This window comes from Bombus pyrosoma, linkage group LG15 (assembly GCF_014825855.1).
Source record: "Bombus pyrosoma isolate SC7728 linkage group LG15, ASM1482585v1, whole genome shotgun sequence".
In the NCBI taxonomy this organism is placed as follows: domain Eukaryota; kingdom Metazoa; phylum Arthropoda; class Insecta; order Hymenoptera; family Apidae; genus Bombus; species Bombus pyrosoma.
Window position 1 is genome coordinate 1,023,354 of NC_057784.1, and position 23,896 is coordinate 1,047,249.

The window sequence follows — 23,896 nt, forward strand, 5'->3', positions numbered from 1 at the left end:
CTGCATCACACTCGCAACGCGTAGATCTCTCTTTCTTTTCCTTTCCTTTTCTTTCTTTTTTTTTTCTTTTTCTTTTTTTCTTGCAATACGACATATGTAAAGCATTCTGAGCGATAGATTGGCATATGTTCTTATTTATTGCACAAAAATATGCACGCGATACAACATACACTGCATTTTGATTGTCGAAGGAAAAAGTGACGCTTTATACAATTTTATTTCGATACAATAATGACTTTTTTCTTCATTTTGGCACACACGTTATCTCCATACAGGCTAGACTGCTCGCTCGAAAGTTCATCGCAATTATCTTACATACTGTTATAATGGTACTTGGCTTTACATTTGTGAACTTCTTGGCGACGTAGGAACAGGATTATCTGGACATATAAAACTAAACATTTTTTCCCTAGCAGTTATCTTTTCCTAGCAATTATCGTTTCTTTCATTACATTATGTATATTACTACTATATTACAATATTATATTATTACCACATTATTTAACTGTATGTGTGCAACGTTATCGATTATTATTATATTATTATTATTAAAAAAACAATCAGATATCATTGTTTTCAAAGCCTAATGGGACTATAAACGTTTGTAAAATTTATTTTACGTAATACGTATTTCCAATGTGCCCCGAATCTCTTCGAGATACAGAACTGAATAGAGACCAGAGCGAGCGAGGATCCTTTGCCAGGATTAATTAAAGAAATATACGTTTTATTTAGTTAAAGATACTTAAATCTGCAATATTAATTTACCGTCTTAAGAGACTTTATCAAAATTCGCGCGAATTTTCAATGTTTTCTTCGTTTCCGAGTTTTATCTTTTCTCCGCTTAATTCAATATAAACGAAATCTAAAGATCCAGATGCTTATTACTTCCGATACAAACTTCAACTTACTGAAACGGTAATTTATGCAAATGTGCACGCTACTAACGTCTAGAGCTCCTACGTCACCGTGTCGACAACACGCTATGTCTAGATTATCGCATTGAGAATATACAGGGTGTTATAAAAAATTTAAAAGCTAAAACCAAGAAGGATAAATGACGTTTCATCGACTCAAGTTATCAAATCGATAAATTTTCTGTAAAGAAGATAAAAAGATTGCAACGATAAATAAAATGCATATGTATATAGAAGAAGCGAAGAATGTTTGAGGGTATGCACGCATTGATCTTAAGCTCTATGTTATTAAGCACTGTTTAATAATTTTACCGAGCTGTTAAAGTTCCAGATCTTCGTTTTTTTTTTTTTTTTAACACCCTGTATATGTATTGTGAGTCAAGACCACATCATCGCTCTTCTCAATTACAGATTCACACTCGTCAGAAGGTGAAACTAACGGCAGAAACTTTTCGCGTTAGGCCAAATTCTTTAATCCGCATCTCTGCGTTTCTCTTCGACCGAGAACGTTAGGAGGATTTCTTATACTCGAACCATTCCCACGTATATACAGACGCACACACACGTACACGTTGCATATCACAAGCTATGCAATGCTAAATACTTTCTCTCGCGGTTGGAAAAAGTCTGTTGACGGTGATATTAAAAATATTGCCTATAAAATACTAAAGTAATTACGAGAATGACTAAACGTAAAAGATGGCGTTATAAATATTCAACCACAACGAATGAAACATTTAACGTATGAAATTAAATTACAATTAATGTTCGATAAATTGTAGAAATATCGTTAGAATAAACAACGTAAAGTGAAAAAGCAAGTAGTATAGTTCCAATCGAAACTTTACGCTCATTTGTTAGAGAAACGAAAATCATTCGTTATGCGTCTGCGTATAATATCGTATTTATACCGTACACAGTACCCCTGGCATAAGTGATCACATTTTTCCTCGTCACGTTTCTTCTTTTTCGTTACGAGCAGTATTCTTGGCTCGAATAACAATTCTTTAAGATTCCAATGAATTTCTTACGGACTGAAAACTGCCGTCCAAATATAAGATGTAACAGAAAATAGAGAAACAGAAAATGAGAAAAGGATGAATGAACGAGAAAGAATTAGGAGGATGCGTTTAGGCTAAACTTTAGCGTCTCCTAGCGAACTCATCAGAATAAAACTTCCTATTCAGCGAGCTTTAAATTCTTGAATAGTTGGATGGTGGAGATTAGATAATAGGACATACTTACTGTATGAAAGGCATAGTTTCGAAAATTGGTTTCATGCGAGTTGCTCTAGTGGCGAGCGTGCACGAACCGTCACGAAGTCTATCGTGAATACTCTACCAACGACCAGTATTACACGTGTTATACACAACGTAATATGTTCAATTTGTCTATACAACTAGCATATTTTATAGGTATATATGTGAAATTGCGACACACGTCATGCAAGATTGCTACGACAGAGCATAGGCTGTAGCAATCAATTTTTCACAGACCATGACGTGTCGCTTGGTAGAGAACATTCCATGATGTTTAAAATCCATAAGATTTTAAAATCCGTAAGACCTAGTCTGCGTATAGCACCTCGCTCCGGTTAGTCGGTCGTAATTAGATCCCTTGACGATCACTTTTCCAAGAAGTACTGTATTTGTCCTCTTCTTCCTCTTTGATATTAAACCGTGTTCCGTGTCAGAAATCAGTAACTTAACATTTGTCGTTTATTCGTAATACCGAAAATATGCGGGTCGATTTCAAGTAGAAAAACGGGTCTTATATTTTTGTTTAGAAAATACGCACGATAAATATCTATAGCGATGGCCTACTAAACATATTGGCCGCGAAATTGTGTTGACAATGCCGGCCAGAAAGTATGAACGATCTACGATTACAGTTGTAACTCTACACGTAGCTAGCGTAAGTACCGATGATTACACTCACTGTTCGTAACAACGTTTTATTCATCGTCTAACAAAGTGCAACGGGTCGTCGAGAATTATACTCGTCGCGATTTATATTTTCGATTTTCACGTAAAGAAGGGAAGATAAAAAATCATCTTACGAAGTCGATAATCCCTTGTTTTTTCGAGATACAATCACCTAGTCCTACGAGATATTGGAAAATATCGACGAGCAGGGTCGATGATGGATTGTGCGACGCAAATACATTTTCCAAAGCTTCGATAATACCTCGATAATCGGCCATTGTTTTCTATACAACGTTTCTTTAAAGAGTGCTATACTTTAAAAATGTAACTTATCTATTCAACAATTTCGATAGAATGCGCTAGGATGCATATTCAGAGAATATGCGTTTACGAGCATGAAAACAATACCGAAACGATCTTAACAAATACATTTAAAGAACCGATGATGAAGAATTTGACTATTAGTTTGAAGGGCTGTGCTACTGATAATTGAAAGAAATGGTGCAATGATCTCATAAGGAACAAAAAGCTTACAGAACTATTACGTGTAATTTTGAACAGTGTGATGAAATATTCTATCAACGAATCATTCTCTGAATATGATCTTTAATTTCGAAGAATCTCGCGACATAAGCTTGCCTGTTCGACCTCTCCGTCTCCTGAGAAGAGCAACATTTCCTGAGGACGGCTGCCTTTAGAATAATAAGAGAAATAGTATATTAGCAAAATTGATAATTCGGCGTAAAAGACAAGAATTGACAAGATAGAAATTGGTCGAGTATCGATGGATAAAACAATTCATTTATCGAATTATGCTTAAATATCATTTCACAGTGTGATTGCTAATATTTTTATACTAAACTAAATATTCATATAACATATATCATTAATCTCTAATAACGCGTATTATTCGATATTACAAAGTACGTATGAATTATAACCTAGTAAACATTATCTTTTACGGTTCGTTCATGTTTCGACACGATTATTTCAATATTGTTTTATTCTTCGTGTAACAAATTACACGTATCAATATATATGTTTATATGTTTTTTTTTTTTTTCATTGATATTATTTTCGATTTTTAATCAATAGTAACGGTGTATACGTACAATGCGAATTAATTGCGTATACACTAGAAAAGTAACTTTTATTTCGACTTGTTCAGATTGAGCGGAATCACACATGCGCTGTATTTCGCACGCGTTCAATTCGTGAAAGATCGATTTGCTTCGATCGAGAAAAATAGTAGTGCGTTACGTCAATTATCAATTAATTCCTCTTAAATCGAATCCTCGTACGACATCGTTTCAATCCATCGTTTCGACAATTATCAATTAATCGTTACATCGTGTCGAATGTTCCTTCTACGATTTACGATTTCTTTTTGGCAAAATTCAAAGTTACGTTTTACTTGTTAAATTATTATTCCTAAAGGGCGAGGTCTCAGAAACTACCGGATTATATCGTAGTTAAACGATGAAAGTTATACCGATGCTTGCCAATGATCAAATTCGTCCTTTGACTGCGACTAAATCTGCAATGACGATAAGAAATGTGACATGCGTAAGATTTTCTCGAATAATATAGTTGCGATAAAGCTATTGTTTCATTGGTACGCAACCGATCTTGATACGCGTCTTACGGACAAACAATCAAAATCAAACATTATAATCATCGGTAAATTTATCATTGTATTTGTATGATGTTGCACGATTTCAATTATGTGTGCGATAATTACATCAACCACGATATAATACTATTATGCAAGGGTGAATTGCATGTATTAACAAGAAAATTGTCACGATTATGTCGTATAATTTTTTCGAGAAATTGACTCTGTGTGTATATACGTGCAGTAAAATATACAAGGTGCATAGGAGAACAAATAATTATATTTGTTTAACCGTTTTGCAAAGGATACCATTCTCTGATCGTTAAAATTAATAAGTTTTGAATACGAGAATCCTGTCAAGCAGAGAAATTTTTTTAATCGCGATAATATTCTTGTTAACTAAATATCGTTCAAATTGCCCTTAAAGCGATATTAAGATAATACAATTCTTTAATGAACGCCCTTTCTCGTAACATCCGACAGCTTGTATTTTACAAACAATTGACAACAACGATTTTAGTCTGGCTACTTATCTAACGATCAATGCTTCGTAATAAATATTTCATTCGAAAGATCTGTCATTCATGAGTATATTCCTTGGGAAAAAGGAACCGAGCAGTTTCTCTTCTTAACAACTATTTGTCACGTTAATTTCCTCTAAAGTGGAAGACTTTTATAACGAAAATTCTACAAATACATTGCAGTCCTACGTGAAAATAAATTTGCACGATCGAAAGACTAACGATTTAAAAAAGGGCTAGATAAATTCATAAATTTTATTCCTTAATCATTAATAATTTGATGTGGATTACTACGTAACACTTAAAGCTAGTAAATCACGATTGAGATAGATTTTAATCTAGTGTTATACAACTAAAAAAAAAAAAAGAAAAAGAAAAGAAAATAATTTTATCTAATTTCGTTCACTAATGTAATACCTTGAAACGAAATAAGAATAAACGTAAAGGGAAATCTGTAACAAACTGTCATTTACGCATATCCATAGAACAACGGCAGAAATACTGATATTTTGATTTCTTTTTCCAACAAGGAATTTAAATCGAGTTTCACGAACGTCTTTTAAACATCTCTTTTCGTTGTCGGTATACGAAATCTATTCCGCAAAACGTGTCGGATTACATTTGTTATTTCGAATAAAATTTTCGTGCATTGAAAGAACGTACAACGCAGTTTCATACATCGTAACAAGGCTCACGCGGTCATCCATTTACCGCGCCAATAACAATAACGAGCTAACAAAGGCGACGTATATATGTACGATGATCGCGAGTAACTTTTTTTGCAGATTTTTGTCATTTTCTTTAATACGCTTTTTTCATTCTCGACGCGATTATACCTATGCTTGACTCTTCCCGAGAATGTCCTCGAAATTATATAATTCAATGAAAAAGAGAGATGGACGTACCTTCGAAACAACGAGGTTCAAATTATAGGACTCTATCTGATTATACAGATAATTCGAAATTCGTATTTTATCGGTCGAGTGGAAAAATTAGCCTCGTGCCGCGTCGACATCGACAAATTAAATTCGACCTGTTCCCCGCTATATCTAAGATGTTTCGGGTAAAATGGAATCGTAATAAAACTTTGCCTGCTTTTGAGAAACGACCTCTGATCCTGGCACTTCGAAGTTAAGCTTTTCCTCGCGATACTTTTCCGCCTCTTCCGCTCTCTTTTTCTTCCGTCGTCTTGCCAAACTTCTTCAAAAGGCGAATCAAAACAAGCCATTCTTTTGCCTTAGAACGTCTTCTTTAGAGAGGCATTGTCGAGTTCTCGGTCACGAAAACTCTGTTCAGGGAATTCAACAGTTCCTCGTTCTCTCTGCGCACTGAAACCAATTAGGAAAGTCTATCGTTAACTGATCTGTAATTGGCGTTATTTGCATTGACCTATTCGTATGTGAATTATCAGAGAATCAATACTGTTATAACTCGTTGTATTAATCGATAGCGTGATAGTTGCGTCAAAGGAAAATCTGTATGAATTTGTTATCGTTCCAATATCGAACGTATGCAGTAGCTTTGAAAAAGTGCAATTCCTTTCAAACTATTTTAGTGGATAGTATCTGAAAATGATAGTTTACGTCTGAGCTCGATGCTCAGCAAGTTCCTTGGAGCCCGTAGCCGGACTCAAGAATGTGCTGTGAGTTAATGTAACCACCACCACGAGAACGGAAGCCGCCAAAAAGAAAATAAATGTTCCCAGGATGATCATAGCGATTCTTCGATGGCGCCTTGTCTGCTCTAAAGTTTGAGCATCTTCTAGGACTTTCTGCGTATCCTTCACTTCCGTTTTTAGGGGTCGGACAGAATCCTTTCTACGAGCGGAGCTCCCTCTTCGTGGTTTCGTTCTTCTACTTGAGCTACCTCTTCTACCATTGCCTGAAGATTTTTTTGTGTCATTACGTTTTCGTTTGCTACTTTTAATTTATTTCTCGATATAGTTCGTTTCATTTAAATATTTCGTGAAATTTAAAGAAAAGGGGATAGATAGCCTATCCGGTATTTAAAGTATACCCGATTCTGTCAGCCTATCGTTCACCAATCAATTTTTTAAAGGCGTGCAAATTGAAAAATGGATTGGCGTGCGACAATGATAAACCAATTTAGTGTTAGCGGAAATTCTTTCTGATATGAAGCAATCCTATCGATTAATCGGCCAATAAAATTAATCGAAGCCGAAATCGTCACGTTACGTCACTAGACGCGAACGGTAACGAACTATGTGCGTTTCTCATCGATCGAAGAGTCTGATGACCCAATTGTCTCCTACCTAACGGTGTTGGCCTGCTGCAGCTGTTTGTCCTCGAGCGACTCGATTGTACGCTGGAACGACGACTGGAACGTTGATCGAGTTCAGAATTGTTTCTGGTCTGTTTCAAGTTACCGGTTTTTGAACGGGAGGAAACATTCGGTCGCTGCTCGTCGTCAGGGCTCGACAAATAAAAGGCCGAATGTTCGTCCAGCTGGAAACCGATTGTATCGGAATTTCGTGGATAAAAGGACGTACGATCTTCCGAAGGACATAGCATGTGACAATTATCTGCTCGCTGGTAGTAATCTGGCGGTGGTTCGTGAGAGATCTCGATCGACGTATCATCCGCATAGGAGATCATTCGATCGGAAGACGAACCGGATAATCGACGACTTCGTTCGTTCTCTTGCGTAGATTTCATCAATCGAGACGACATACTGTTACAATTGCTTTCTCGATGTTATTCGTTGTATCTGTCAACGTCAATTTCACATAATTTTACTTATTCAATAAATTCAAACATTTTCGCAGTTGCTCATACTTTCGTTCGTAAGCACATTATTCGTCGTATCATTATAGATCATATTTTTATGTTGAACCCTGAACTTGTGCGTTCTGTTAGGGGTCAATCGACAGATTGGCGAAAAAACGTATAGATATTGATTAAACGCTTTTAAACACATTGAACTTGAAAATTCATAAATTTTCTGGAAAAAAACTGAACACGATATCAAAGCTGGAGGTGTGGGCGTTAAGCTATCAACGTGTTGTTTGATACGCGGGGAAAAGTGGATGAAACAAACGTTACGCGAGTTTGGTTAGCAGATTCTATTACCCGTATCTTGTTTTTCGACCGTTATCCTCGACTCGGCTACTTCGTGCATTGCTGTTTCGTTACAATAATTGTATAATAAATTTATTAAAAAGCTGCGAAGGATTTGTGGGATGGAAAATGTTAACACATTTTCCGAAAATTCAGAAGTATGTTTGAGATACTAATCAAAATTTCGATATAGAATTTAGCATGCAATTATGAGATGATTTAGCATCTAATTATCATTTTCCATTTTAATTAATTCTCTCTGTTTTAATGATTACATATTTGGCCATTAGTACAGAATTGTTAAAGGAACGTGGAAATGGTATTGTATTATTTCAATGATGAAATTCAAACTCGTGTAATTTGTGGAACGAAGATTTGTCAGAGGCTCTTCATCTTTCTTTTATTTTCTCATAGACCTCGAGTTACGTTTGCTCGTTTCAATGTTATTGAAAGTTACAAATCTCAAATTTCATCGAATGATCTTCAATTTTACGATCTAGCAATTTCTTTAAGAAAATAATTTTAAAGATTTTTAGAGGATAACACGCGCATCTTGTCTGTGAATAAAAATCGCAGAAAGGTATCATAAAGATACGTTTAAAAAAATATATACGGTACTAATCTCGTACTAAAAAAGTCACACTTTTACAACGACGCGGTGCGTTTAAATAAACTCTATGCATCTTCAGCGAACAGTTATGGGACTTGTAAACATTCCAGTGGGACGAACGAGGCGAAGTTTGACCTGGAGCATCTCAAACTACTTTCCCAACCATTAATTCTAAATGAGCTTCATTAGAGTCATTCACTGGGATGCTTTAACATTGTTCCTTTGAAAGTTTCTATGCTGCAAAACAGCATTATTCATTTTTACTGCGGTAATATATGTACATTCAATCAGAGAGAATGTTTTAATGAAATCCTATATAACATCGAAAAAATATATACATCCTTTGGATATATGGCATATTGAACACATATAAAATAATTATACTTGAAAAATATGCTACAATATCATATTTTACGCGTATATTCTACCCGTTTAAGTCTTGAACTTAGGAAACAATTCCAGTTACTGTTATTAATTGCTCGTGATCTATACCTATACTGACGCACTACAGATTCCAGATACGCTATGTCAACAAACTATGTAATACTTGGGAAGTTATCCATTTACCTAGCCTAGCTTCGTGTATTACGTTCTGAATTTAATTGACATTTATAACGTAGCTAATCGATTATTCATTTGTTAAATGTCAGAATAGCGTATTGTCGTAATTAACTAAAACGTTATAGGTGTAACGATATATCTTATGTGTATCAGTATATTAAACATTTAAAAATGTTCCTTTAAACGTTGATTAACTGTTTGTGTATACTTCAGAAGCTATTCTACTTGTGAGTAACGTATAATACGCTTTATAAAATAATCTAAAGCGATTTCGACATAACGCAGAACCTATGAAGGAATTCCTGCGGATTGTGTGCATCCTGCCGATTCAACGAAAATTTACCTTTGCGAAGACTTTCGCGACTCGGATACGAGATTTAGCTTTGGCGTAAAAAGAAAGTTTCTTTTAAACGGCAACTCGAAAGAAGAAGAATGAAAGTATAACTAAGGACAGCTAAATACGTCGTATCTATATAGTGGACGTCACCCTTGAGTTTATTGCGACGTGTATTTTTAGCGGCGGATCTAGCAGGCCACCTATCCGCTTTCCATGTCTCTTTCCTCCCCTCAACCCTTGTGTTGCATACGGCTGCGTTTATGTGCTTGTGCCTGTTAACTCGCTCATACGTATATGGGTAGCACGGACATGTCGATAAACATACTCGGCCAAATATTTAGAAAATCCACGCCTACCGTCAGAGTTTGAATTATTTGAATATTCGTGCGATGAGGAAGAAAATCTAGAAAGATTGCAGTAGCCATATTTTACTGCACTACTACGATACAATCAAATTTCTGGTCGCGTGGTAAAGTATTTTTGTCTTTCTTATCATTTATCTTTTTACTTTGCTATAGTTTGTTTGAATTAAATACAACTTAATTTAAATTTCTATAGAATTATTAATAAGTAATATTTCCATAATCGGCGTAGAATTTTCTTATGAATGCTGAAATGCTTATATAAATACGAATTCATTCCCGTAAAAGGTATGCAAGCTATGAAATAAAATTTTTGTTACACATTTCGCCCCATCATTTATATCCGCGAAACGGCATTTCACTTCGCCAAAAAGAAAAGTTGATAAGAGAAAAACGTGTCACCGAATCTTAGATTCACCGCTTTTTACCTAATAAATTTTCATAATTTAGTATTTTAATTTTTAAAAAGGAGTGAAAATTTCGCAAATCACCATACATATAATTTTCCAACGATTTTTATACCAAACTATTTCCAGGAAGATGAACAATTTTAAATAGTGTTAGATGAAGAACTTTCAAAGGTGGAAAGTTAATGCGCTATTTTTAAGAATATGCTGTTCCATAATTAACTCGCTTCTTGAACACCGATATTTCTATATACAGTTTTTATTTGTCGTAAATATAAATTAAAAAATATACGTCTTTTTATTAAGATAAATTAAAATTTGATTTAACGATATCGATCGAGTAACGATAATGGTGCATTACAAAATTAAATTGCCTCAGTGTAGATTGTCTAGCCTACTACATTAGTCGCACGTTTCGCTTGGGAAATTGATGGCCAGGAGAGGAAACTGGCTTTAATTGATTCGTTCCCTCGGTTTTGAACTTTCTGACGTACTAACCCATTCTCTCTCGTCGTTCTCCGATTCCAAAAGCGAAAGATGGAAACTTCAGAATTTTAACAAAAAGAAAAAAAAAGACGGATAATTTCTTTTACGTAAATCATATCTCACACGATCAAAGAAACACGATCACGAATAGAACTAACGTTATTACCAGATTTCTTTCGCTTTCTTTAAGCTTCTCTTTCTTTAAGCTTTCTTACGCCGCCTCTAATCTTTTTTGAAAGCTGTTAAATTTAACCAAGTTAGTTTCTAAAGGGCAAAATGAATTCAATAAAAAGTAGAACTGCAATTTACTTTGAAAATTTGGCGAGATTCCGCGTCATATCACTTACTATCGAATGGAAGCTCATAGGCGACTTGGTGACATTTATTACAGACGGAACGGCCGTAGATGTTTGCCAGGAAAATTTCTGTCGAGAGGAACGCGCATCGCATCACTAGGAAGAATCCGAAATCTCTTCCCAGTTAGCATATTGCTCTGTGATTCCTCTTATTGTAGAGCGTCAGATATTGATAATCGATAGTACTCGTGTACTCGTTACCAATATTAGCGTATAGCAGCTCTCGCTGTTGTAAGGACATTCGCATAATAATGTCAACAATGTTGGAGAAACGGGGACAACCGAGCGACAAGCGTAACAGGTGATATAACCGCATGAAATACAACCGGAAATGCAACGACTTCGTTGTTAATACCGAGAAGCACTTAAATATATTTTTTACAATCAAATAGAAAAGTCGAATACGTTTTTCAAGACACGATCTATCTCCTTTAAAAGATAAGATTGAAAAATTTCTTGCTTCGTGTCGTGTGATCGATAATGGATCATGCGATACGCATGAAGTGTCTCCAGAGAACTTTAATAATTTTAATAATTTCGAATAATTTTAATTCGCATCAGTTGTATCAGTCTTAATAAGAATAACAGTTTCCTTTTCATTTTCTAGTAGCGATTTGATACTATTCCTTTCCTATAGTCTGTTAGCATGGTAGTAAACGTTTAAAAAGTCCTGCCGGCGAAAGCTAGCCCTGACTAGACTGACTTTTACGATCCTTTTACTTGAGCAGATCAGGCGAGATTGTGTATTTAAATCCCTCGGTAATCTCCTAGATTTAAACTACAAATAGTTGAATTAAGAACATTGAACGATTTAAAGGCTTTCTCGTTTCTGAATGAACAGTGTTATATGAAAATTTGTATTTGTATATTATATGAAAAGAACAAAATACAGCGGGGAAAATAAGATGCACGTGAAAAAAATACGTGATCGTTCGTTAAAGGAAAAGCTAAAAGAAGAGAATAAAATTATATAAAAATTTATATAACGATAATTAGATGCAATGGCAACGTGGAAAAATACTTGATCGCCTGTTAGAGAAGAAAAACGACAGAGAGTATAAAGCCGTCAGCCTTCGAATGAACTATTCTTAAGATTGCGCTGGGAATATCGGTACGCTTTCGTCGAAGCAGTAAATTCGCCGCACGAATGGCACGATATACATTTCTGGCGTGCGGTATGCGTCGACGGAGGTGATGTCTAACATTTGAGAAATTGAAGAAGAAGCTCGGTATACGCGATCCTATTGGACTTGGAGAAAACAGAGGCATCCGTGGAAAGCTCGGCAATGGTAATCCCAGCTATATACGACCATTTAATGACGTACATCAAAATCGAACGATGGAGAAGTCAGGCATCTGTAGGCTTGACCTGATTCTAGAAGAGTGCATAATCGTGTAAACATATCGCGGAAAAGTGTCGAACCGTGTGCGAGAAACGTTATGTGAATGATTTCGCAGGTGCAACCCGCGCCTCGCAATCGATCTGAAAAGTAAGCAAACCGTATTTTATAGTTGTTTTCGTATCGTACTTGGCACAGACCTTTCTATTTCTTCTTTTTTCAAATTATATCTCGAGATTTTATTGCTGCGAAATCGGTTAACAGTTTCCTACGTAATTGGAAAATATTGAAAGTATTTTCAAATATTTTAAATCGAGAAAATATTTAAACCCGATAAGTATTATACGTTTTCCTTTAAAATTTATTTTTTGAAAGCTATCTCTATCATCGTTCGCGTGTCATAATTTATCGTAATATTAAACGATTTGTTGCAAACGAGTTGCTGTTCAAGTTTTACACTTAAATAACTAAACATATAAAATACATATAAATAACTAAATACGTAAGCATTCTGTATATTTATCTCCTTTCAACTTTTTTTTATCCTTAGGAGGTTTCTGATTATTATATTTACAGAACTAAACGGCCAACTTTATCTGCGTAGAAGAACAAAAGAAATAAACGAAAGGGTAAAAGTTGAGACAAAATCTCTGTATCGATCCTTTCTCCATTTCTTATTTTTCTAAATGCTAACTTAAACGATTCTCTATATACATGTGTATAACGTATATAATCATACAAGTGACTACTAATGAGTAGCACTTACTTTGAACATCTACAATTATCTCCTTTGCTTCTGAAGATGCAAACTAATGATGAAACAATTAATGATGAAATAAATTTTTGTTAAATTATCTTCGAAAGAAGAAACAACACATCCTCAACGCCTGTACATCAAACGAAGCAAACGCAAACAAAAAGAAATTTTTACGTAGTAGCTTCCACGCCTCTCCAACTTCGATCATTAATTACATACCTCTGGACTTAATCAATTCTCTATCGATTCACAGCCGATGAATATTCTAATTTAAATATCACTTTAACGCGTCAAACTATACAACGTGCCTATAATAAGCGACTAATTTTTTACATTTTTAATAGATCCGACGTACTGGCTATTGCAAATGTAAAACCTTCGATAAACTACACGTGACTATAGGAAACTTTCGTCGATCGAAAATAGAACATCGACATAAGCGAAGCTGTTTGTTCGAAAGAAGGTACTCGCATTACTTGGAAGGAAACACTAGTCAACTGGTGCTCCAACATGGATGTAACGGGTGTATCAACGCTTCGAAACTTCGATGATTACTGTGAACGGAACGAGAGGCCGAGAACGTTGAACGTTAAATCGCGAAAATGAAATCTTCGTGGTGGTTCCTCCACGGAAATCCGACGACTGACTGGAGAATTCGCAGACGTGCGCCTGTAATTTAGAGGCGCAGAGCGCCCTCGAGTTTTCACACTGCATTCTGTCCGATGTGTGTACGTGTAAATTTTCTGCATGTGCGCGTATTTTCCTGTGTAAGCAAAATCCGTGGTAAAAGTGCTTTTTCGCGCTGAACACTGTTCCAGGAGTACTATCAACTGCTACACAATTCCGTTGGTTAATTGGTGAAAGGTTGCGGCAGCCGTTTTCGCAAGACAAACTATGTTGTTTGTAGTATCGTATAGTTGCTTTAAAATCAGCCGATCTCCGTTTCTGTCCTTTTTGACAGCATGCGACTAGAACACGCACAATTTTCCAATGACGTTTAAAAGAATGTTGAATCCTTCTTTGATAAGAATTATAAGTTACTCTATTTGCTGAATCTGACGTGTTGCTTGTAACTATACAGAAAAATATTAATGAGAACGAGTGAACCTGTACTTGGATTATCGATATTTTATTATCGATAATTATTACTGAAAAATAATAATGTACTTCGAGGTGAAAAAAGATATTTCGTCGGTATGTACCTGCTTCTTTCCTTTGGCCTATATTTTAACAATACTATAGTTTCTTGGTGCGAACGAATAATTGTATTTTCGACGAGATTTTCTTTCTAGCTTCGAACATAATCAGACAGCAAACAAACAGGGTTGTATACGTTGCTTGGGAAGACAAGGAAAGTTATTGATACGGTGAAACATTAACACGCTATAATTGTAACTAGAGGTTACCTCTCTTGGGATTGCTTGCATATTTTATCGTTAATTCAAAGAACCTTCTCCGGAGGCGTGTCCTGAATACCTAAATTCTAAATCTCCTTCTGATATTATATTACGAATCGACATTAGACGTCGAAATGTCTCTCGTATAACGCATTATGACACGTTGCATTTTAATGTAAGATTTTTCGAATCGTTTTTACAGAATAATTTTCAATCCACCAGTTAAACGGTATTGATTCTAAGATATATAACCACTTTACGTTAATCATAATAGAATTTCAATATTTCCAACAATGCAATCGTATCTTTTCCTGTATGATGATTTCATCGAATATAAATTCTTGTCCATAATTCTTTAAATAGTTAAACCAACGACATACCCATATCGTCGATGATTGGTGCCATTCTGAGCGTAACTCCGACTAAGAGTAAAGACATCGTAAGAAGGAGGCAGGCTGTCGCAACGATCGTCCAACGAGCGCGTGGTGGAAGTTCTTCGGGATCAACGAGTTCTTCTTGAGGACCCGTATTGATAACTTTACGTCGTTTTCGTTTCCTCTTTCTGCGGGGCCGATGATATTTCGCCCGAGGTGCCTCGATCTTTTCGGTACCGCTCAAGATCTCCTCTTCTTCCAACTCGTCCGCTACGTTCAACGCCACATAATCGTCGTCGTCGTAGTGGATCTTTCTGCAAGAATAGAATAAGACAAATTTTTACTTTTCGCTATGTGCATCCTCTTTGGTACTTTAAAGTATGTCTACTTATGATCTAATGACACTTAAGGCTTAACTTTGTAATTGAAAGCTTACGTTTCATTTACTACAGAGCGAAATTCCTTTAAAAAATCGTTCGACGTAAAATTGCAAGGACCAGCATAGCGTTACATTCAAGTATCATAAACGTTTAGCGAGTCGTTCTAACGAAGAACTGCATACAATTACACGCTCATTTGTATGCATCGTTAGAAATATAAACCTATCAAATTACGCACCGCGTTACCGATGCGCAACCGTAATGACGTCGGATAGTTCTCCCGCGCTGGGTTTACCATTTGAGTTTGATTCTGTCCACGATTTTAGAAGACGAGTAACAATATCCTAATGTACATATAAGATTTCCGAATCACAAAACAGAAACGAATATTTCATGGTTCCCGGAATTGCTGAATATCGCGATGTAGCTTTAGAATCCATACTTACAACAACATACTAGGAGAATGAGAGAAGGTACAAAATTCTACTTGCTCGTAAACGTACATTAAAATATTCAAGGAAACCTTTTTACTACGAGATGAAATATCCTATACTCATTTACTTCGTTAAAATACGTTCTACGTTTTTACATTTTTATATGCCTTTGTATGTATGTATTTTCTTCTATACTTCTGTATGACTTACATGTATGCTGTTTGCATGAGGTATGATGTGAAAGTAAGGCGTAATTCTTTTATAGGCAGTGGTGTTAAAGCATGGATTACATGTAAAGAGGAAATCTTGTAACCACACTACATTTCATTCCGCAATTATCAACGTTGTATGATGCATTTCAGAACTTTTCTTTTTCACCGCGTCGGAATAAAAACCTACAAATGAAGAGTATGATGTAAAATACATATAAGAAAACTGTGTGACTTGGCGATTGTTTGGAGAATTATACATTTCTAACGAATATATTCGAAAGACAAAATAAATTAAGATAAATTGACGATTTTCCTAAATTAATCGAATTTGTTACTTTTTGCGAAATGAACGAAATAATCTACTAAGCGTTTTTTCCGCGTTAAGAGATTCAAAAATCAATGAACGTGTAAAATTTGTCGCGATATCGTTTTAAACTTTAACGGACTAATCCATAATTAAAGATGTCTCGACTTTCGTACAAGTAGCTCGATCCAGAAATGTGTCAGACAAAGATGCTTGATGAAACATCCGGCTGACGCATTCGCAATATAGGTCATGCCGTATTTTTCAAGCATTACTTTCTAAATTGAGATTAAATAAAGAAAAATGTATATGCCTAGCGATCACGCATACATGTTTAGCCTTATATTTTTAGAATGTAAACATGTTACTTGTTAAACATACGAAACGTTTGTATTCTAGGATTACAATAAACGAAGATCACTTGTCTGTTTATCGAACAAGTAAAATTCGCTGTCATTCGTTTAATTCGAATCAACGTAAATAGTAATGCTTACAGAAAATAGGAATTAAATTGTAAGGAAAATCAAGAAGTCTTGGAAGAGCAAAGTCGTAATTGGAAGAACCATGATAAGAATATGGATGGAAGTGCTTCAGTGTACAGCAGCTTGAGGGAACCACATCATTACGTCGAACAAAGGAAATCTCGTCGATCTCATGCCAGCTATACACGTAGAAACAACGCGGAATACCTGTATTGCTTGGACTCGTAGGAACGCGTAATTTCCGTATAAGTTTTAAATCTGCTCGTAAGTAGCGTGACCCAACGATAGGTCAGACCGTCCCAATACTCCAACCTCGTATTATACGTATACATATATATTACGTATGTAGTTTGCTCGAGCAATTACTTTGAAAGGATACAAAAGATATAAGCGAACAAGATACACGCAGGGGTGCTAAATAAAACTGGAATCGAAACTTTAGAAGCTTAAAATATTCACTGAGAAAAATATTCGCTAAAAAAATATTTAAGCAACAGGGATTTTTAAATCGATATTTTCAGACATTACGTTGCTATAAATGTGCAACTTTGCATATTACTTGTCTCGCGAGCAGTCTGAAAACACTTATCGAGACAGACTGATGAAAAAAAGGTCCGCGTGTACAAAGGCACAATGACGTTTCTCCTTGATCTTTCTCCCTAACAAATGTCACCGTCAATCCGAGTTTCATTACACAGTCGAACACGCTTTGTTCGCCAAGCGATTCTACTATGAAACCGTATTGGATGAACATCTAACGAATAGAGCAACGACGTGCAACTACGCACCGAGATGACCCAGTTTCGCTGTATATTGCACTTACAGGAAAATCGAGTTCCTTTCTTCCCGAACACGCCTACGAATGCCCCTTCGTCGGCGCACGAAATTGCAATGTTCAAGGAGATGATGCTCGTACCCGTAGACAGAAATAAGGAACCCGTAACGCGAAACTGCACGAGAAGTTTGCGACAGATACAATTCAACTAAAAAATGTAAAATGACGCGATCGATATAATTTTCAAAATCGATTACTTTCTATTCCGCGTAACGAGTTAACTCGTTTCCTTTGATCAGCTAGAATCATAACTTATTCGAAACTTGGGCGTTTAATGTCGTGTCATTGACTACACTTACAATTGAGCTGCACTTTGGGGAAAGTAGGAGGCACTTCGGTGCAACTGCGAGTATTCGCAGGAATCGCTGAGAGTTTCTCGAGTTCTTTCGAAGTTTATCAATGCAAGATCCTGATCACCGTCCATTCCAAAAAGTTCTAAACGCGAATCAAGACCCGTTTGGACGTCCTGTACTACGCCGTGAAGAATATTCGGGCTTTTCGAGTGTTTGCGCTTCTTCCTTGGACGTCGTGGACTTTCTGATGCTCGTCGCCTCGTTTTACCTGCAACGATACATATACATCGTGTTTTATCATCTCTGACACTCTGATGCACATAAAATAAATGCAGATCTTTAAGATACGATTGACAAAGTTAAAACGGTGGGTTCAAACGAAACGTTCTGGTAAATTTTATGAACGGACACTTTCATTACAGCGTAACGTATGTATTTATCGATTCACGCCGTAATCTTATACGAACCATTCTTTGACGTAAGCTAACCCTACGTCAAAATATAAATTGCATCGACGCACTCTACATAGAGTAGGATTTATTTTTACAATAACACGGCGTTAATCTTAGACACAAAGGCATTAAAGGTGCAAAGAACATGTATTCGGATACAAAATATTGAGAAGCCTAAACAGGATCTTGCTATGTTTATCTTGGATTATACACATAAGAATACATCGTACAGGAATAATTATTATAATAAAAAATTAATAAGAAAGGTTCGCCATTGTGTAGACATTTTCATTTGTAGAGGTCGAGAATGATTCGACTTTATACTCGTGGCTGAATATATCTCGCGCGAATTCGTGTTTGAAAACATTTTCGTCGAAAGAGTCCCCCTAATCGACCGGTAATAATTTCATGAAAATCTGATGGAAACTACGAATGGTTTAATTTCTATCGGAAGCTGATTCGTCGCATGGCCTTGATAACCTCTTGATTTATCATCGGTCGAGTGTGGGTCGATCCTGGGTCATTAGACCTCCGTCTCATTCGCTTTCGCACTTTTTCATGCTCCGAAATCTCATAAAGAAACAGGGTACCCTCGTCGAGGGGTTAGACCATCCTGACAGCATCGAAATTGATGCTACTTTTATGAATTTAGCTTTTTTCTCTGCAATATATAGTTCGTCCTCTTTTCGTTTGCAATTTTCATATGCCATATATCGAAAAATCAAAGTAAATTTTGAAAGAATTGCAGCTATCGTAAGAATATATTTCGCGCAGACGCTTCGGATATGTTAAACGTTGCACATTCAGAAAGTTTCAGAAATCACGAAGCATTCTCTGGAAGGAGCTTAAAAGACAATTTAGCCTTCAAATAAACGCGTCCTTTATGGGTATCGCGTTGTTTGAAAGGGACAAAGAGGACTCGAACGAAGTGAAAGTCAAACACTATCATCGGAGCATTAAAACTGTGAAAACTTTTGCTTCAAATAGTATAACTTGGTTATTGCTACGATCTAGCTAACACGACCTCTTTTGTTGTTATTTTTAAAGGTTTGTCCTATCATCTAACGAGGAGAAAATTTCGATTTTTTCGAAGATGGTGCCAGCTTCTAGGTAATCCCCTACGGAATTACTACAGAATCGCTTATCCAACTAGCAGAGTACCAAGAAGAATAATGTGAACGTGTTTTCGAGAAAAATGGCTTCAGCTACAACTAAAAATAGCGCTAAGCAAAATATTTTACAAATTGTGTATACTCCAAACCATTATATGTACTGTTATATATGCATATCAGTTCACCTAGGTACATACACGTTTTTAAAAAATATTGAATCTTAAAAGAATAGGAAAAAATTGTACCGAATTAACGATACTTACCGTGATGGACATTATGTTCATGATGTTCCGTAGCGTCTCCAATGAAGTCGTTGCACGGAGCGGAATCGTGCCTCTTACGATGATGATGGTGGTGATGATGGTGATGATGATGATGGTGATGATGATGACCCTTTCTTCGATGTTGGTGATTCAGCGAAGAGGAGGCAGTCGATGTTGAAGTCAGTCTAAGCCGACGAGGACTAGCCGGTGCGCTACCGGAACGCTTGCTCAAAGCCGAGGAAGCTTTAATCGCCTCCACCTTCGTTTCCACCAGAGCAGCGAGGACGGCTTCGAGACGTGCCACCTCCATTCCACTGCCACCATCGTCCGTCGAGACTGCCTTGTCAGCGACATCGGAAGTCGACGGAGTCACCGTCATCTCTTCACCTACAGTTGTCACATTACGTTCACCACCCTCGATGGTGACCACTTTGTAATAGGAAGCGTCGCGGGACTTTTCCAAAGCCCGCTGAGCAAACGGTCACAAAACCGACACGCTGGAGTTCGACCCCGCCTTCTTCTTTCCTCTTTCTTCCACGACACTATCCACTGAAAGCTCTCGTATGAATCGGGACAACATGAAGCTGATTATCTTTCTCTATTCCGCAGCTTCGCTTCCATCCTTCGTATCTAAGGAAACGCGCCGACCAAACGAGGACGTTTCGCAATTCCCCACGCAAATTATACTTGTCGATTTAATTTACTTGTCGTCACATCTGATAGCTCTCAGGAGAAAGAAAACACGAATCTTGCACGTTCTATGCCTTGTAATTCCGTAATGATCCACGATCAATGGGGTTCACCGGAGAAGTCATTAGACCATTAATAATACGGTCTTTATTCGTATTTCCTTCTGCTTCTTATTTCCTTCTTCTTCTTCTTTTTCTTCGCCCAAGTAGCATTCACTGGAGTAGCTTCCCATTAAGATGAATGACGTCCGACTAAGTCTTCCGTAAATATAAAGGTAATTTTTCGTTTCCTTTTTTGGCGAAATAATATTTGTTTCATCGGGTTAACTTCATTTTTCGTGACCGTTCGTTTTCGAGAAGCCTAATTGTCCCAATTGGAAGTGAGCAACTGTCAAAAGCTTTCTTTTCGTATTCCTCTATCTTGTACCTTAAAATTTCAACCATCGCATGGGAATGAGATAAGCGACTCGTTTAATTAAAAAAGAAGATCGTTACGTCGGAATCAAAATTACTCTTATCTTTTAGTTTACGCCTCCTTCTGTATTCTCATGCGGTGTATTTCGTTCCGTCGTACGAATTTGAACAGCAGCTCGATTTATTACCTCGAACTTGATCTCTGTTTAAGGATCTCTTTAAGCACGAATAAAAAATATGCCGGACGATCCCTTAATAAGCGCTTTCCCTTTCTGTTACTTCGACCAACTTCTACCTTTGGTTTAATCGATCAACGATTCACCGTCGGTGCACATTATCTAACAACAGTTATCAAAAAAATTGTACTCTTTAACAAGTTGACGAGTTCGTATTTAATTTGGCAAGTGCAGTTCTGTAGAATTCGCTCCCCGAATTCGATTTCTGCCTCCATCGTAGGTGACGATTTACCAGAATTAGTACCGTTGGTTGCAATCGGTTTACAAGTGGCTAGAAGCGATAGATCGGATTGTCAACCGTTTCAATCGCATTAAAACGTCCATTCTCCTATGGCTTCGAAACCGTTGACTCCAATATAAACGTTCCACTCGATCGTTCGCATAACAGCTACCCATTGAAAGAAATTGGCGAGCGATCTCGATCGATCGTATAGTTCGGAGAGCGTCGACTCGATAGAAATATCGAACTACGAAGGATTGACCGTGGTGACATCCTTCCGAAATAAAAGAAAGGCCCCGACAAAAGTGCTGCGGCAGCTTATTCTCGCGTGACCAACTTCCCTCGACCCTTCCTGCTTTCTCGCGTACCTAATGACCTCGTTCCTTTGTGAAGCGCGAAACGAAGATTGGTCGAAACACGTAGCCATGTCAGGCAGCGTTCGCTGTGAAACACCGGTGGCCCGTGTTTGTGTCAAGTATGTTGTCGAAACTGGGATGGGAGAGGGGGGCTGATGTCAAGAAGCAAAGATCGAGGGAGGCTATCGCTCCAAATTATCACCGAGAAATCTACGATAAAAATTCATTCGATAATACGCTAATAATCCACGTTCACTCGTTACCAGTCTTATTCGCGCCGTATTGCATCGTTCGAACAAATAGTACTCGGTTCGTTGGTTTCGTTAACCGTAGTCGAAGAGACGACAAAATCACGAGAAAACGATTTTATTTCTCAGCTTAATAGGATCAGGGGTTGAACGTCGAGGTACGTGCAAACAGTCACTTCTGTATTAGTGAAGTTCGTTAATGCGATTAGCACGTGTTTCTCCCTTTATCCTGCAAGCTTTTGATTAGAAGTATCTTGCTGGTCGATGCTTGCATCGAAAGTTTCATTAGGTTAAAAAATACTTTCTAAGTCAATTGAGACGCGGCAAGCCGATGCTATTACATTTTTATTACGGTGATTGATCGCTCCTATCGAAAACACGTAATTCCAATAAAGAGATTCTCTTTCTATCCGGTGGAGATCTCTGTGAAATCGTTTAATAACAGATCTGAAGAAAATTGCGAATTTGCGCAGAGCTTTCAGTATCTTTGATAAGTCTTCCGATATAACGAACGACCAAAATTTCTTATCTTGCTATAATCGATTCGACGAGAGTGGCAAATTTTCGTACCATCTGTAACGTCCTTAACGATTCTTCTGATACAACGAACGATAAAAATTCCTCATCGTGTAACGATCAACTTGATGAAAGTTGAAAATCTTCGTGTCTCCTGCAATGCCTCTAACGGCTCTTCTCGTACAACGAGCGATTGAAATTCTTTAACGTGCAACGATCGACTCGACGAAAGTTGCAAATTTCCGCATCGTTAGTAATATCTTTAAGAAGAGAAACGCTGACGGGGAATGGAAACGAGCATCGTTGCCTGCGAAAGTCAAGCGCAAAGAGTGCACGGCACCTCGTTTGACCTATTAAAGCCGGTAAACATTAACGTGCTTTCTCATGTAAACGACCACGAATACCGTTTATATCGAGTATACTTCGACAAGGTCATTAATCATCCTCGAAATACCCAACATGCACCACGAATTGTAATTTTCAAGTACGATACAACCTATATCTTTGACCTTCTATGAACTTCGCGATTTCAAGTCTCTCCTCGAATCGTCCATACTTCCATCCGGCATCTCTTCCAAATAAGACGGCGTGATTAAATAGAAAGAAAAGATGGAAAACGTCGCATCGTGTCGCATAAACCGAAATCGAAGGTGAAAGATCTCAGCGGAAACCTGCGATACGAAGTTAAAAGGCCTGCTGACGAGGAAGTTGGGAATTCGTAGCATCTCCAACATCCGTCGCGATTGCACAAGGATTGTGTCCTTTAGGGGCACTCGTAGGATACCAGCACAGTGACTTCCGGCGGATCCATAGCTCGGGCAAGCGGTGGCGTTACGAACAGGCGACGTACGACGGCGACAGTGACTTCTCGCGGTCCTGTATCGTAGTTGGGTCGAAATTTTGGGGGTGGCGTGTACCGAACACGGGGGCAAAGTGCACGAACACGGACACGGACACGGTTACAGAGACACGGCACGTCACCTCGAGCACGTTGCCACTACGTTAGGTCGCACGTAGTTCCGTAGTACGATGTGTGTCGATGCGATGGCGCGATCTACGCACATCCCCGGCCGAAGGAATTGCGTGCGCGAGTTCTAGCGATCGCTCGAATACTGGGAAGCGTCGTGGAGCAGACAGGGTTGGTAGGCAGGTGGCCGGTCTGGCAGGGATGCGTTCAGCCCTACCCCTTCCTATACCGACGCTTGCCACTTCCACCACCAGCCATCCCTTTCCTTCGCCGCCAGCAGTGGCGTCCGTGCCTCCGACGACCTCCCTTTTTGCCCATAGTGCGGTCACCTTTGCTTATGTATCTGTAATCGTAGCGATATCGCATCGTGCGTATCTTTCTTCCTTTAAAACTGGTGTTCGTACGAGTATTAGAACGCTCGACAAAAATGGGACAAACTGG

The 23,896-nt window shown here is 37.6% G+C and overlaps 1 protein-coding gene across 2 annotated transcripts; it reads right to left on the reverse strand.

The window, feature by feature from the left end:
- Positions 1–1,030: 1,030 nt before the first annotated feature.
- Positions 1,031–23,594, reverse strand: LOC122576125 (lateral signaling target protein 2 homolog). 2 transcript variants are annotated; one of them, XR_006319653.1, is made up of 5 exons: positions 19,810–23,594; positions 17,989–18,250; positions 15,049–15,356; positions 13,748–14,239; positions 7,622–7,705 (listed from the first exon to the last, which is right to left on the reverse strand). XR_006319653.1 is itself a non-coding variant. In XM_043746015.1 (4 exons), the coding sequence occupies exons 1-4, from the start codon at positions 20,186–20,188 to the stop codon at positions 6,230–6,232; spliced, it is 1,026 nt and encodes a 341-aa protein (XP_043601950.1). In that variant the 5' UTR covers positions 20,189–23,587; the 3' UTR covers positions 1,031–6,229. The 2 variants fall into 2 exon arrangements, 1 of the variants encoding a protein (XP_043601950.1); XM_043746015.1 differs by lacking the exons at positions 7,622–7,705; positions 13,748–14,239 and adding an exon at positions 1,031–6,306 and having other exon boundaries at positions 19,810–23,587.
- Between the last annotated feature and the right edge of the window lie 302 nt (positions 23,595–23,896).